This window comes from Python bivittatus, unplaced genomic scaffold, assembly GCF_059951505.1.
Source record: "Python bivittatus isolate LINGU-HERP-01145 unplaced genomic scaffold, Pbiv_v1 ctg000080_np1212, whole genome shotgun sequence".
NCBI classification, from domain to species: Eukaryota; Metazoa; Chordata; class Lepidosauria; order Squamata; family Pythonidae; genus Python; species Python bivittatus.
The window spans coordinates 59,571,329-59,584,025 of NW_028277035.1; the positions used below are offsets into that span (position 1 = coordinate 59,571,329).

General features: G+C 36.8%; 1 protein-coding gene across 4 annotated transcripts in view; it reads right to left on the reverse strand.

Annotated features, from left to right (window-relative positions):
• ERC2 (ELKS/RAB6-interacting/CAST family member 2) overlaps positions 1-12,697 on the reverse strand; it is a 443,048-nt gene that overhangs the window by 183,921 nt on the left and 246,430 nt on the right. For 2 of the 4 annotated variants that reach the window (XM_088134786.1, XM_088134785.1), the window contains 3 exons: positions 9,202-9,342; positions 7,331-7,471; positions 4,345-4,380 (listed from right to left, as the gene is read on the reverse strand). In XM_088134786.1, the coding sequence (XP_087990912.1) occupies positions 4,345-4,380; positions 7,331-7,471; positions 9,202-9,342 (318 nt within the window). The remainder of the gene's footprint in view (positions 1-4,344; positions 4,381-7,330; positions 7,472-9,201; positions 9,343-12,697) is intronic. The other 2 variants (XM_088134787.1, XM_088134788.1) reach the window with 1 other exon arrangement.

Here is a 12,697-nt window from a genome sequence, read left to right on the forward strand (position 1 = left end):
TAAACTTTCAGAAAATTTGCTTGTTTATTTATTTATAAAAAGACAAGAAACATCACGATAACAGAAAAGAACTATACTTGCCCAGAAGCAATAATAAAAACCCTCTTCCTCATAAAACACCCAACCTGAAGGAGCCCAATAACTAGTCCAAGGCCTGGGGGATGATACAGGTTTTCAAGACTCATTTAAAGGGCAGATGATAAGAGCAATCCGACTTATTAGACTTATTCAACTTAGACACTGTCCAACTCCAATCAATTCTGGGGTGTTCACAAATGAAACCACTGAGGGCATGCTGTTCCAGAGGGCAGGTGCTCTGTGTGGGAAGGCATGCTTCCTGGGTCCCACTAAAGGATATTGCCTATTTGATGGGACTTTGAACATGCAAACTCTGTCTGATCATACAGGATGGGCAGACAGACAGTTCCTCAGATACCTAGGCATTATACCATGTAGGGCATTATAGGTGATAACCAGCAACTTAAATTGCACATGAAAGTCTGTTGGTAAGCAGTACAGCTTGTGGAGCCGAGGTATTACATGGACGTTACGAAACCTGCCCATGATTGTTTACACTGCCACATTCTGGACCAACAGCAATTTCTCAGTAGTCTTCAAGACAATCCCATGTACAGCACATTGCAACCGTCCATGTACACAGTTACCAGAATAGTTAACAGAACCTCACTTTAGCAGTAATCTAGAACTGATATTTCAAATCACTGGTTAGGAAATTACTTTGTGTGTGCGTGTGTGTTTTTAATAAAAATGCAGGACCTCAGTTTGCAATTTTGTTGATGAGTCATTCATTTCTATTTAGTATGTAGATGATGAATGGAAAGACAACCTAATGCTCAGAAAAATCTCCATTTTAAGTAAAAATATTTTGCCTTGAGGTCAGATGTTGGGCTTGATGACCTTCTGGATTCTATCAATTCATAGCAGTACATTGTAATCATTTGTGGGAATCTGATGAGTTGCAATTCAATAAATCTGTTACAGAGAATATCCTGACCAAAATCTTGACTAAAAACAATGTATTAGATTAGTTAGTCTTCTCACTGTTCACCTTTTGCCGTGGCAGCTACCTGAGCCAAATTTTATTTAATTTTAGCCATAGAACTGCTAGTGAGAAATGTCAATTTCTGATTTTATGCTCGGAGAAAATCACATAGCAGTATGCAACCTCTCCGCCTGGATTGGTTCCCTCTTCTCTGTGTCACACTGACTCTATTTCATAGTGATACTAAGCCAGTATAATTCAATTTAAATCAGTGTAATATTTTTGGCAGGATTTAAAGCAAAAAAAAAAAAAAAGGGTGAGGAACTGGGAACAGTTTGCAAAATATAGGCTGCACTGAGGTTAGGAAGTAAGGTTTATGACAGCCTCCTCCCATCATACACTACTCACAGGATCTCTCATGGGAAACTTGTATGCAACTCACACAATCCTTCAGGTTCTCAAGGGGATATTTATGTATTTATGCCCTGAATCACACTAAGACTCTTTGTCGGAAAGAGTGGGCAAGCTAAGCCTGGGGACATGCGTATGAAGCATCTCTTTCATTTGCTATAGTGGGTCCAGATAGAAAGATTCTATATTTGAAATAAGACAATGGAAATCTTCTTCTTGAATGAAATGGGTGTAAGAATGCTTCTGATGAGGAGTAATTTCAAGCCATCTTTACTCTGTAGTTCTACAAACATCCCAGTTCTCAGAGTAGTCCTAGATGGGAAATGAAGTTCATTTCTATCTTTTGGGAGCAATCATACCCATTTGCTATTCATCCAAAATTGCTAAAAATCCACTTTCTTTTGAAAAAAACATGTCATACATCATTGATAATTTATCTCCAGCATAAGCCTGGAACACTTAAAGTGAATGAAAACAGCTGACCCACCCAATCAGCAGAGCATAATAAGAATAATTCCAGGTTTTATATGAGCTTAGTTCTACCCAATACTTAATATAATTACAGGCTAATTCTGAATAAGCGAATGTTTCATGAAACCTCTTGTTTACTCACTCAACATTTTTATTACAACAGTGGAATTTGCTCCAGTACTAAGAGGAGGTATAATGCCTCTGTATATTACACATATCTTGCTTAGAGGTATGCCTTACCTTCAGACTGGAATTACAAAATTTTAATACAATGTTATAATATAGAAGATGATAGCACAATGTTCTGTCGTTATAACTCTGTCAATACACATAGGAAAATAGCTTTCATTTATAAAATATATGTACATAAACATACCTGTTCCTCAAAAAGGATTTTCAGATTAGGAAAGTTGATTGATTTATGGTGTATGCTGTACTCTAACCCAATTGTTGAACCACACTCTATGCAATGCCACAATAACATTAATGAGCCTTTAAGATGCCACCGAACTCATGGGTGGTTGTTTTTTTGTTTTTTGTTTTAAACCAAGATTATACAGTGGTACCTCTACTTACGAACGCCCCTACTTACGAATTTTTCGAGATACGACCAGCTCCGGCCCCAAAAATCTACCTCTACTTACAAACTCGCCTCGACTTACGAACCGGATCCGCGGCCATTTTCTGCCCATTCCACGTGGTCCGCAGCCATTTTCTGCCTGTTCCACATGGTCCGCGGCCATTTTTCTGCCCGTTCCACGTGGTCCGCAGCCATTTTCCGCCTGTTCCACGTGGTCCGCGGCCATTTTTCTGCCCGTTCCACGTGGTCCGCGGCCATTTTTCCGCCCGTGCCACGTGGTCCGCGGCCATTTTCCGCCCGTGCCACGTGGTCCGCGGCCATTTTCCACCCGTTCCACGTGGTCCGCGGCCATTTTTCTGCCCGTTCCACGTGGTCTGTGGCCATTTTTCCGCCCGTTCCACATGGTCCGCGGCCGTTTTTCCGCCCCTGACATGTGGTCCGCGGCCATTTTTCCACCCTGCCGCATGGTCAGTGGCCGTTTTTCTGCCCCTGACGCGTGGTCCGCGGACGCTGGAACGGATTAACGGTAATTACATTGAACCTTATGGGAAAATTTACTTCGACTTGTGACCAACTCGACTTGCGATCAGAGTCACGGAACAGATTAAGTTCATAAGTAGAGGTACCACTGTATTGGTTTTTTTCATTCTCCCAGTTATGTGCACTTCAGCAAAAGTCTTGCTGGCCTTATTTTCAATCAAGCATGCTTACAATTGTGTTTTAACGGTGTTCTAAAAGCTTGCAAGGCTCTGATGTAACATCGTGACACCTGCAGTAATGAGAGCTCTTTCAGAGAGAGACCATATCTATTTCACACACCTGCTCATGTGAAATAGATAAATCCAATCATTATTCTTTTTCTTACATAATGTTTATAGAAATGCACATGTATGTTTTCTAACCCCTATTACAGCAAAATACCCTGGCAGATACAAGCAAAGGTATTTAATGCCACTTTCGGCAAATAGAAGCAAAGATATTAGAGAAATAAATTTCTGTCTTTTGCCATAGATCAGGAGGAGTCTGGTAGCACCTTTTCTAGCTAACAGATTTTATTAAAAGGCATCAGCTTTCATGATCTGATGCCTTTTAATAATTTTTGTAGCCAGAAAAGTTGCTATCAGGATCCTCCTGATTTTGGGCTACCTTTGACTAACAGGGCAGTCCTCCTACAACATCCTCTGCCAGGAAACCTTATAAGTAACATATAAGTACTGCATAATTGGCTAAATAGTGCCTTGGATTGCCAATACTATTTGACTGTATACGCCTGCATGTTCTATCATTTTACTGTGTTCTTAAATCATGTTTTTTACTTGTTTTACCTTCTTTGATATAGACATTGCTGTGGGTCTGTAACCATAGTCAAATGACTGAATTAAATTATATTACAAATGCTGGACATGGATCTTTTTTACACCTGAAAATGCAACTATCTACTAACTAATGTGTGCTGTACAATATCACTTGTTCCAGGATAACAGCATTTATTAATATTTGTGAGAAACGGTGAATTATTTTCCAAATCTTACATTTAATTTGAAGGATCTAATAAAGTATGCCATGAGCATAGCAGTTAAAAGAACAATAAAGCTTGATATTTGCATGCTTTCTTACAATTAAGCAGCTGAGGACCTGAAGGCAATACAAACTTTAAATGCAAGGCTTAATTTGTCCAATTTTTAACGAATACCATTTTCTCCATCTTTAAAAAGAAAATTGGCCTTAAAGTCCACAGAGCCCACTTAATTTAACACAACGCAAATGAGGTCATTATAGGTTTTGCAAAGCTCTACAGAGGAAGAATAGAACATGATGGTGAGTAAATAGATCCTCATGCTTTCATATGTTACAGCGGAGACTTTCTGAAAGGACTTACGGGATTGTACATCTGATTGAACAATTGCTCAGCTTGCTACATTGCAAAGTTGGGAAGAATGAAGCACAGACAGAAAAAGAAGGAAAGATCCAGGAAAACAGTATTAGCTTAGCAAAACTGGCATATTTGCACAGAAGAACTTGGAATTTAAAAAAGAAGAAGAAATTTTAAGTTTCTAAGCATTCCTTACTTAGGATGTGAGAAGCTCTAGGGAAAAATAAATGTTGATTTTGGCTCCTAGGAAAGAATGGCTAAAGTACAAAATCCAAGGTTTGTGTTACTTTCCCTTTCTCAAGTGAAATAATCCATGAAATACAGAAAGCTGTCCACTGCTGATGATACATTAAGTGCTGCTTTCTAGCAATGAATCATTAGAAATGTTTTTGGCCAAGGCTGCAATTTATCATCAAAGGTTCAAAGATGGTAATAAGAAAAGATTAATTAGACTTTATTATTAAACGTAGAGCTTTCCTTTCAAATTAATATAAAACTTAATTTCCATTTTATTTGAATACAGAACAGTGTATAGCTTAGATAGTAATAGTAGTGTCCAAATCGAAGTGATGGAAAATTATAGCTGATAAATATAAAAGCAATGGAAACAAAGACATCTTCTGAAATAAACTTCAACATGTAATTTTTCTTTCATTACTTCAGGAGTCGGAAAGTCCTATGCATGTATCACCAGTGCTTTCACAGGTACAGTGGCACTGCCCAACACAGGGATCCAGAGAAGGGGGTCAAAAAGGTCAAGATGGAAGCCATGACTGCCATGCCCCTTTTTATGCATGTTACAGGTGAGGCTTTGATCGTAGGACCCCAGACACCCCGGCTGCCCAAATTTCTTTTTCCAACTCAGTAACTAGCCCTGCATTAGAATCATTCTTCAAGGTCCCCATCTCAACTTTCAGAATTGTGCTTCAGACAGTATTGGAAAGGTGAGGCCTCAGAACCCTATGGGTCTCGCTTTAATAATATTCTCCTATGATTAATTCAGGTTCCATTTGATCTATTCCTGACTTCCAAAAATAAAAATATGGTAACTAGCGGGGGGGGGGAGGGAGAGTGAGAAATGCATTTCTTCTCTTCAAATTAACTCCAGAATGAGTTTCATTTACAGTTCCTTATCATAATGATCATTTTATGATTTCCTTTTACAACAGATAACTAATGTTATAGCTTTTTCATACCTTTAATTTCTAGACCCATCAATTTTCATCACTACCAGGGAAAGCAATTTTTAAAAGGGATATATGTTAGGAATTAAGATATTTTGACTGTTGACACTATCATTAGAAACCAAATGCTCATACTTAATGGTTTTCCTAAAAATGAAAATGCCTGCATTTTAAGCTTTCTGGTGACCATTTTTTCCAAATGATGTCTTAAATTTAATGCAACTAAATAAAATATAAATTAGAAATTATCATTTGTAGATCATTATTATTCACAACCTATGTTTTCCTTCAGACCATATAGACAGCATGTTTACGATATAATAACATGATGAGGTGAGGTTTCTTTTCTTTCTTTTATCAAGCCTTCTCTTTTCATTCAGAAAGAATATCTTTCTTTTACCCCATCCAAAAAAAAAACAAACTAAAAAACCCCTAATCTATCTCAAGGCTACAATTCTGCAAAGAAATGTTGCTGCTTTAAGCTAAATCAACCAACACATTAAAAAAGTTAAAATAGAGTCCTGCTTAATGAGACAAAAAAGCTTAGTAATTCAACATTCTGGTCCCATAGTGGCCAACTAGCAATTAGTTGTCACCCATAAGCAGGACTTGCATTGAAGAGTGCCCCCTCAACTCCCATTCCTTACTAACTATATCAGGTCTCAATAGTTTAATTGCTCAGTTCACAAATTCCTGGTTTACTTCCAAAGCCACAGTTAGGACCTGGGTTGTAGACAACCCTAATTTAAATAAAAAACAAAATGGTATGAGAATTAATATTTATCTGAAATGGACAATCTGACACTTTAAAATGGCATTTACTGTAGTTTCCCACGACAGACATAGTGTAGCCTAACAAGAAAGGTTCTGGAGGCCTTGCGTGACAGCAATAGCGTGCAGATTTTTAAGAAAGAATAACCACTACACCTAATTTAAGTATAGTGTGCATGACCCACGAATGCTGTGGGTATTTTTTGTGCTATATTGATACCAGCAGACTACTTTACATCAGAGTTTAAGTGGCCGACAGTGTTTTCTTAAGTGTATTGCTATATTTTGTTTTCTAGTATGCTGTCTTGAACTGCTAAGCATCAACGAGAGTATAAGAAGTAGAATTTTATTTATTTTATAGGTTAATGCAAGATTACACAGCCACCATGTACATGCACATGAAACCTTAAACAGTATCCTTGTTTTCAATCATTAATCACATTATAAATTCCTTTCCAAAGTACCATAAAAGCTACGAAACAGCCAAATTTAAACATTAAATTCTCCTTTCACGTTAAAGCATTGTGCCTTGATTAATTCATTGGCAACATGGCTATTTATAAGGTGTGGAAAGCAAACATGATACTTAAATCAAGAAATATGCCATGAGTTTGTCTTTCAACAATAAACACACACAATAGTAATTGACATAAGGATAAATAATGTATGATAAAAAATATATTAATATGATTCCAAAAATTACTGTGATAAATATTAGATTAAATGTGATTAGATGTGCTATACATCCTATCCAATATTCCATTATATATAGATAGTTTTTTTCCTTATGAACAAAGCTAAAAACCTAGTAATAATAAATGACCATTCGATTTTAGGCTTATAAAAAATCCTTTGATAGCAATATATGAGATGCGAACATTTTCATTAACAAAAAAAGACTTTTTAGTGGAAAAATGATAAAGCACAGTGTAAACATTTCAAATTATTAATACTTTGTGCTTGAAACTAACATTGTTCACTGCAAAAATGCCAACATGCAATTGGAGCAAGAACCAATAATACCCCATCATGTTTACCTTTTTCAGTTGTGCTTCTAGCTTACTACACTCTTCCTTCTTTTGCTCTATGGCTATTTCTAAAGACTTTAATTTGGAGTCTCTTTTCAGCCCTGCTGAAGCCAATGATGATGCATGTTCTTTGAGGTCAATTAAGCTAGACTAGAAAAAAGAGATATGGGAGAGAAATTGAAAGTGAAGATTACCAGAAGATACTAAATTGATTGCAATTCCTAGTAAACCTTCTAGTGACAGTAGATTTGGACAGTGAGAGATACACTTTTCTGAAGAGTAGCAGTGTTGATATCTCAGAATCTATTGGTAGAAAGCAAGAAGTCTATCTACAATGTATTCACATGGAGACAGAATGTATACATTATTTTCTTTAGCCTTTTGTTAGCTAAACAAAAGGAATAGAGCTTCAATTTCACAGTCAAGGCCACCATGTAGACTTTTTTTTGATATTCCTGTGTATGATCCTGACCCACATATCCCTATTTTGAGCTATCCAATTGATTAACCATCAGCTAGGCAGCATGAAGCAGCAGTGGAACCAAACGGCCTAGAAACATCATTCTAGGATTCCTTAAGATCACAGTTTTTCATGAAGGGTAACAATATACTTAAGGTGCAAGACTAAAAGTTCCCTACCACAGTGATGGGGAGGGAGAGAAAAATAAGTATGCATGCAGATAAGGAAGGTGTATGTGTCAGAATGTATATATCATGACCACTCAGCAACACTATCCTTTCCCAAAAAGTTTTCCAGGGATTGATTCTGTCTTGCAGCAAAAAAAAAAAAAAAAAGTTGCCCTCCCCTCCCTCTCTGGGGATGGGATTCTATAACGAAAAAGACAACACTGACAAGATGTTTCACTCCTTGCCATACTTGGAGGCTAGCCTCTGTTGACAATTTCAAGGCTTAAATAGAAAAGAGGTTGTCTTTCAGATACCAGAGTCCCAAACAAAAAAGAGGCCTTTTGATTTGGATGGACAAATGGAGCAAGAGCCAATAATATTACAAAATACCAGTATAATCTAAGTGCAACACATGATCCTAATTAGTAATCCTGTAGACAATTTTGTCCTAACCCAAACTTTTGGACCATCTTCAGAAACAGCCCCACGTATAAAGTATTATAGTAAGTTAAATAGCATTAGTACGCAAGTTTCTGGTACCAAAAGAAATGATGGAATACAGTAATTGATTATGCTGGCTCTCCTAAGAGGGCTTTAAGTCTTGATCTCCCTTCCTTCTGTAATCCTGTGCAATCCTTATACAATCTTTTGCACATTTATGGGACCTTTTTTGAAAAATATGATGGAAGTGGGCATAAAGAAGAAAGGGGAAAGCAGTGAAAATCATCCCTACTTCTATTAACAGAATGCATGGCTGAATCCAATAACCAATGGCTATTTGTGTTCATGGATGAACACATCTGGATCTTACTCATTATATAAAATATAAAGGTAGTTCTGCTTGAGCTAAATTTGACAAATCTGTCACCAGGAAATACTTGTACAGGACATACCTGTATAGCTTTCTGAGCATTGGTATAGAAAAGGTTTGTCACTGCTAGTCTTCTTCCAAATTATTTTTTCAACCTTACAATCTAGTCTATGGTTCTAGAATGCCCCGTGATCCAAGTACTATCCATATTCTACTTTCAGCTTTTTCAAGATCAGCCAACGTTGGCTGGATTCTGCCATGTCCTGTGACACTGTTTATAAATAGATGCATAAAAATTGTAATATTAGAAAAATACTTGGTCTGGAATATGATAAATAGTCTTAATAACCAATTTATAACATTTACATTATTTATAAATGTTTGACTCTTTATAGCACTTGAATCCCTGCAATAAAATATTTCACTAGTTGCAAATACTGACCTCTTTTTCTGTCAGCTCTGCTTGTAAAGCATTAACTTTTTCTTTCAGGTCTTTGTTTTCTTTTTTGAAGGATTCAATCTCTTCAATTCTTTCACGGTCATCTCTCTCCCTCTGCTCCTTTAATCGCTCTATAATTCTCTCCTAAAAGCATAAAAGTATGGCTATATTTTAAAATGGAAGCAGCAACTTGAGCATTCTGTGAACATGAGGGAAGCTAAAAACACAGTATATTACATTTTCATTAGAAAATCAGGCACAGCTCTCAACAGCAGAACATCAATAACATGGCCACAATTCAAACAATTACATATTAGGCCAGAATTTCTCAAGTGTGATCCATCAAGCTCAAGTGTTGACTAACAAGCAGAATACTGGGTGAGGGAGAATTCAGATGCTGTCTAAGAGAGGTAGAAAGAGTAGGCAATCCATTGAGCTTCTAGTGAGATGCTATGCAAGGTCAGGGGTAGCATTTGGTTTGGGAATGTATCCTTCCCTGGCATATGGACTCCTGATTTTCTCTGTTCACAACGTCCTCATGTAGTAAGTCATTTTTGCAAACTGATGGGTGGGGTTTATTCCATTAATAAGTTGATTTGGAAGAATGTAAACTTAACTTTCTAGTGCAATTCTTTACTCTTCTCTAACAGACAAAGAATTATTGTCAGTAGGCTGATATCCCAGAACAAGCTATCATGCTAGAGGAGGAACCAAGCAATAGTCCCTCTCTTAGAAGCCAAACATGCAATGTACTCAAGAGGAAAAAATACATACTTCACTTGAAAAGGTATACTCTTAAAAGAGTGTGTAAATATTTGTGTTTCCCTAATAACCTTAGCCCTTTTCTTCTGTAGTACAATATGGTACATCACACAAAAGTGCTTTCTGTTTGATCAGTACTATGGCAAAAGCTATGTATCATACTAGATGTACAAATATATAACTAATGTTAATATTATTGTGAGATTTTTAACATTCAAGTGAAGCCATTTATTTAACCAACTAATCAGGTCTCAGTCAAGGGACTTTCCAAGTGTACACACTGGAAGATTTTTGACATAGAAAAACAATCATCTCTAATACCAATGATTTTGAAATAAGAATGTTGACACAGAACAGGTATTATTAGCTACTGCAGTTTAAAAGCATTTTATAGAAAGGGTGAAAATCCTTAGATGGATAGCAATGATGAACTATACTAATTAAGACAAACATACGAATTTAGATACTTCCTGCATGTCAAACAGAATAGGAGAATATTATTTAGTACTGGATATTACTGCAACACTAACTGACTTCCACCCTAACTGAATAACCACATTGAAACATTAGCCAGACTTAATTCCTGTTCCTGGCAGTAGAAAACACCAAATTTGTTGCATCCATATTCAATTAATACAATCAAGCTGTCCCTATTTCTGTTAACTATCCCTACTGTTCATTCTGTCAAAAGATGCACAAAGTTTTAATACAAGTTTCTAGGCCTCTCCTAGAACCCTTTTTTTCAGGGTTCACTTCCCTCAAGGACTAAACATGGGAAATACTGTAGGTACATTTCTACTCTCAGTGCATGTATACTAACACACCATACAATACACAGTAGAAACAACAGCTAGTGTTCCATGACAAAGTGCTCCTTGCATCTGTTCCCTAAAGCCATGAAGTAGCCATACCTTATCAAAATCTCAGCCCACAGGCTCTAAGGCTCATCCAGATTTACATCCAACAGATCTAGTGAACTTTGCCAGCTCTCTTGATAGAAGTGTCTTCTAGACACTGCATAGAGCGGCTGTGACAGCTTAGCCTTAGTACATAGGGTATTTCATACATTATAACTACTGAGGGATATTCAGAAATACTAATAACCTAGGAAAATCTAGGTTCCTAGTTTATCTCTAAACAAAGGTTTTCCATTATATTTCTTATCAAGCAATCTATTGGCTAAAACGTGCATACCCTTGACACATCAGCAATACGAAACAGATAGGTGGGTCTCACTCTGTAATCCTTCTTGTGAAAATTATTGATGTAGCAACTGAATTCCTTCTCCAAAAGATCCAGCTCCTCCTTTACTGAATTCCAACTTCCAGTCCTATTTTCCCTTTAACCAAGGAAAATCTAATTGAACTGTTTGTTTATTTATTTATTTATTTTTCAAATTTAGATACCGCCCATCTCACAAAAAAGTGACTCTGGGCAGTTCACAATAAAACTGTTTTAGATATGCCCCTGTTTTTATTTATGAAATGCTAGAAGAATTATATATATATCAGTAACATCCCACATCATACTGTGGCAGACAATCGATTTGGTCTGAAATGGCATAATTTTATCTGAGTTTATTTTGGAACTGAATAAATATACTCGAAAAACTCACTGCCTCTGATTACGTATGCCACCGTGATACATCTGGACACAAGAAACAGACTAAGGACATGAGGGACAGGTATTAAATCCTGTCTCTTGTTTACTGAGAGGGTCAGTTGATTATGAACAACTAAAACTTAATTGGGCAATATTGTTATATGAAGAAAAGGATAAGTCATAAACTGTCCAACAATAAAAGTCTTCCTCTGTATTTAATTGCAGAACTGTAGAAAAGAGCTACTAGCAGATTTTTGTTTGTTTTGTTTCTACATTTGATGATAGCTTTCTTTTCCTTTTAGTCCTGTCCAATCGTCAACTATCCTTCTTCCTCCATGTTTTCTTAGCTTTCTGTAGGGAAGTGGTCATTTGCATTCTACCCAAATAACAAATTATCCTTACATCACATCTATTACTAAAATAGTGGCCACCCTTAGTTCTGAATGTGAAACATTGCTGTGGACTAGTTTCTTAAGAGCTTCCCTCTTCACCTTCAAGCAGGTTAAAACAGCAATTTTCTAGGCAAATATTTTTTCTCTGCTTGATGTTAGAAAGAAAATGATAAAGTGAGAGGATAAGGATAAAACTTTCGGATAAAGAAACCCTTGTAATAGTTAACATTACTTATTACTGTATGTAAAATAATTAAACTTTGGGGGGGGGAAATGATGAGAGCTCCATGGAGAAAAGAAAAAAATAAAGGAACAACTAAAACAAGTGACAGAACACAAGAGAACACGCACAAAAAGCCACACGGGCATTCTTTTCTTTTTTGGCTAACTTCCCTGACAGTCCACTCTTCCAAACTTTACTTGAAAGTTTTTGTTTCTTGGAAGAGTGGACTGTCAGAGAAGAAGTGGTTCAGATGGGGTACAAATCCTAATCCTCAGTTGTCTGATTAGTTTTTCCCAGTTTACCTCTAATCAAAGATTTTCTAGTGTATTTCTTATCAAATACCCTATTGGCTGTTACATCTATGCATTCCAAATTTACTGCACCAGGAAGATGGTCTTGACCCACCAGCAATGTGAAATCGATACATGGGACTCACTCCTTGTGATAGTCCTCAAGAAAGCCAGGGCCAAACTGGAAATGAAACCAGCCTACTTGAACAAACCCTTCTCCATCCCAACAT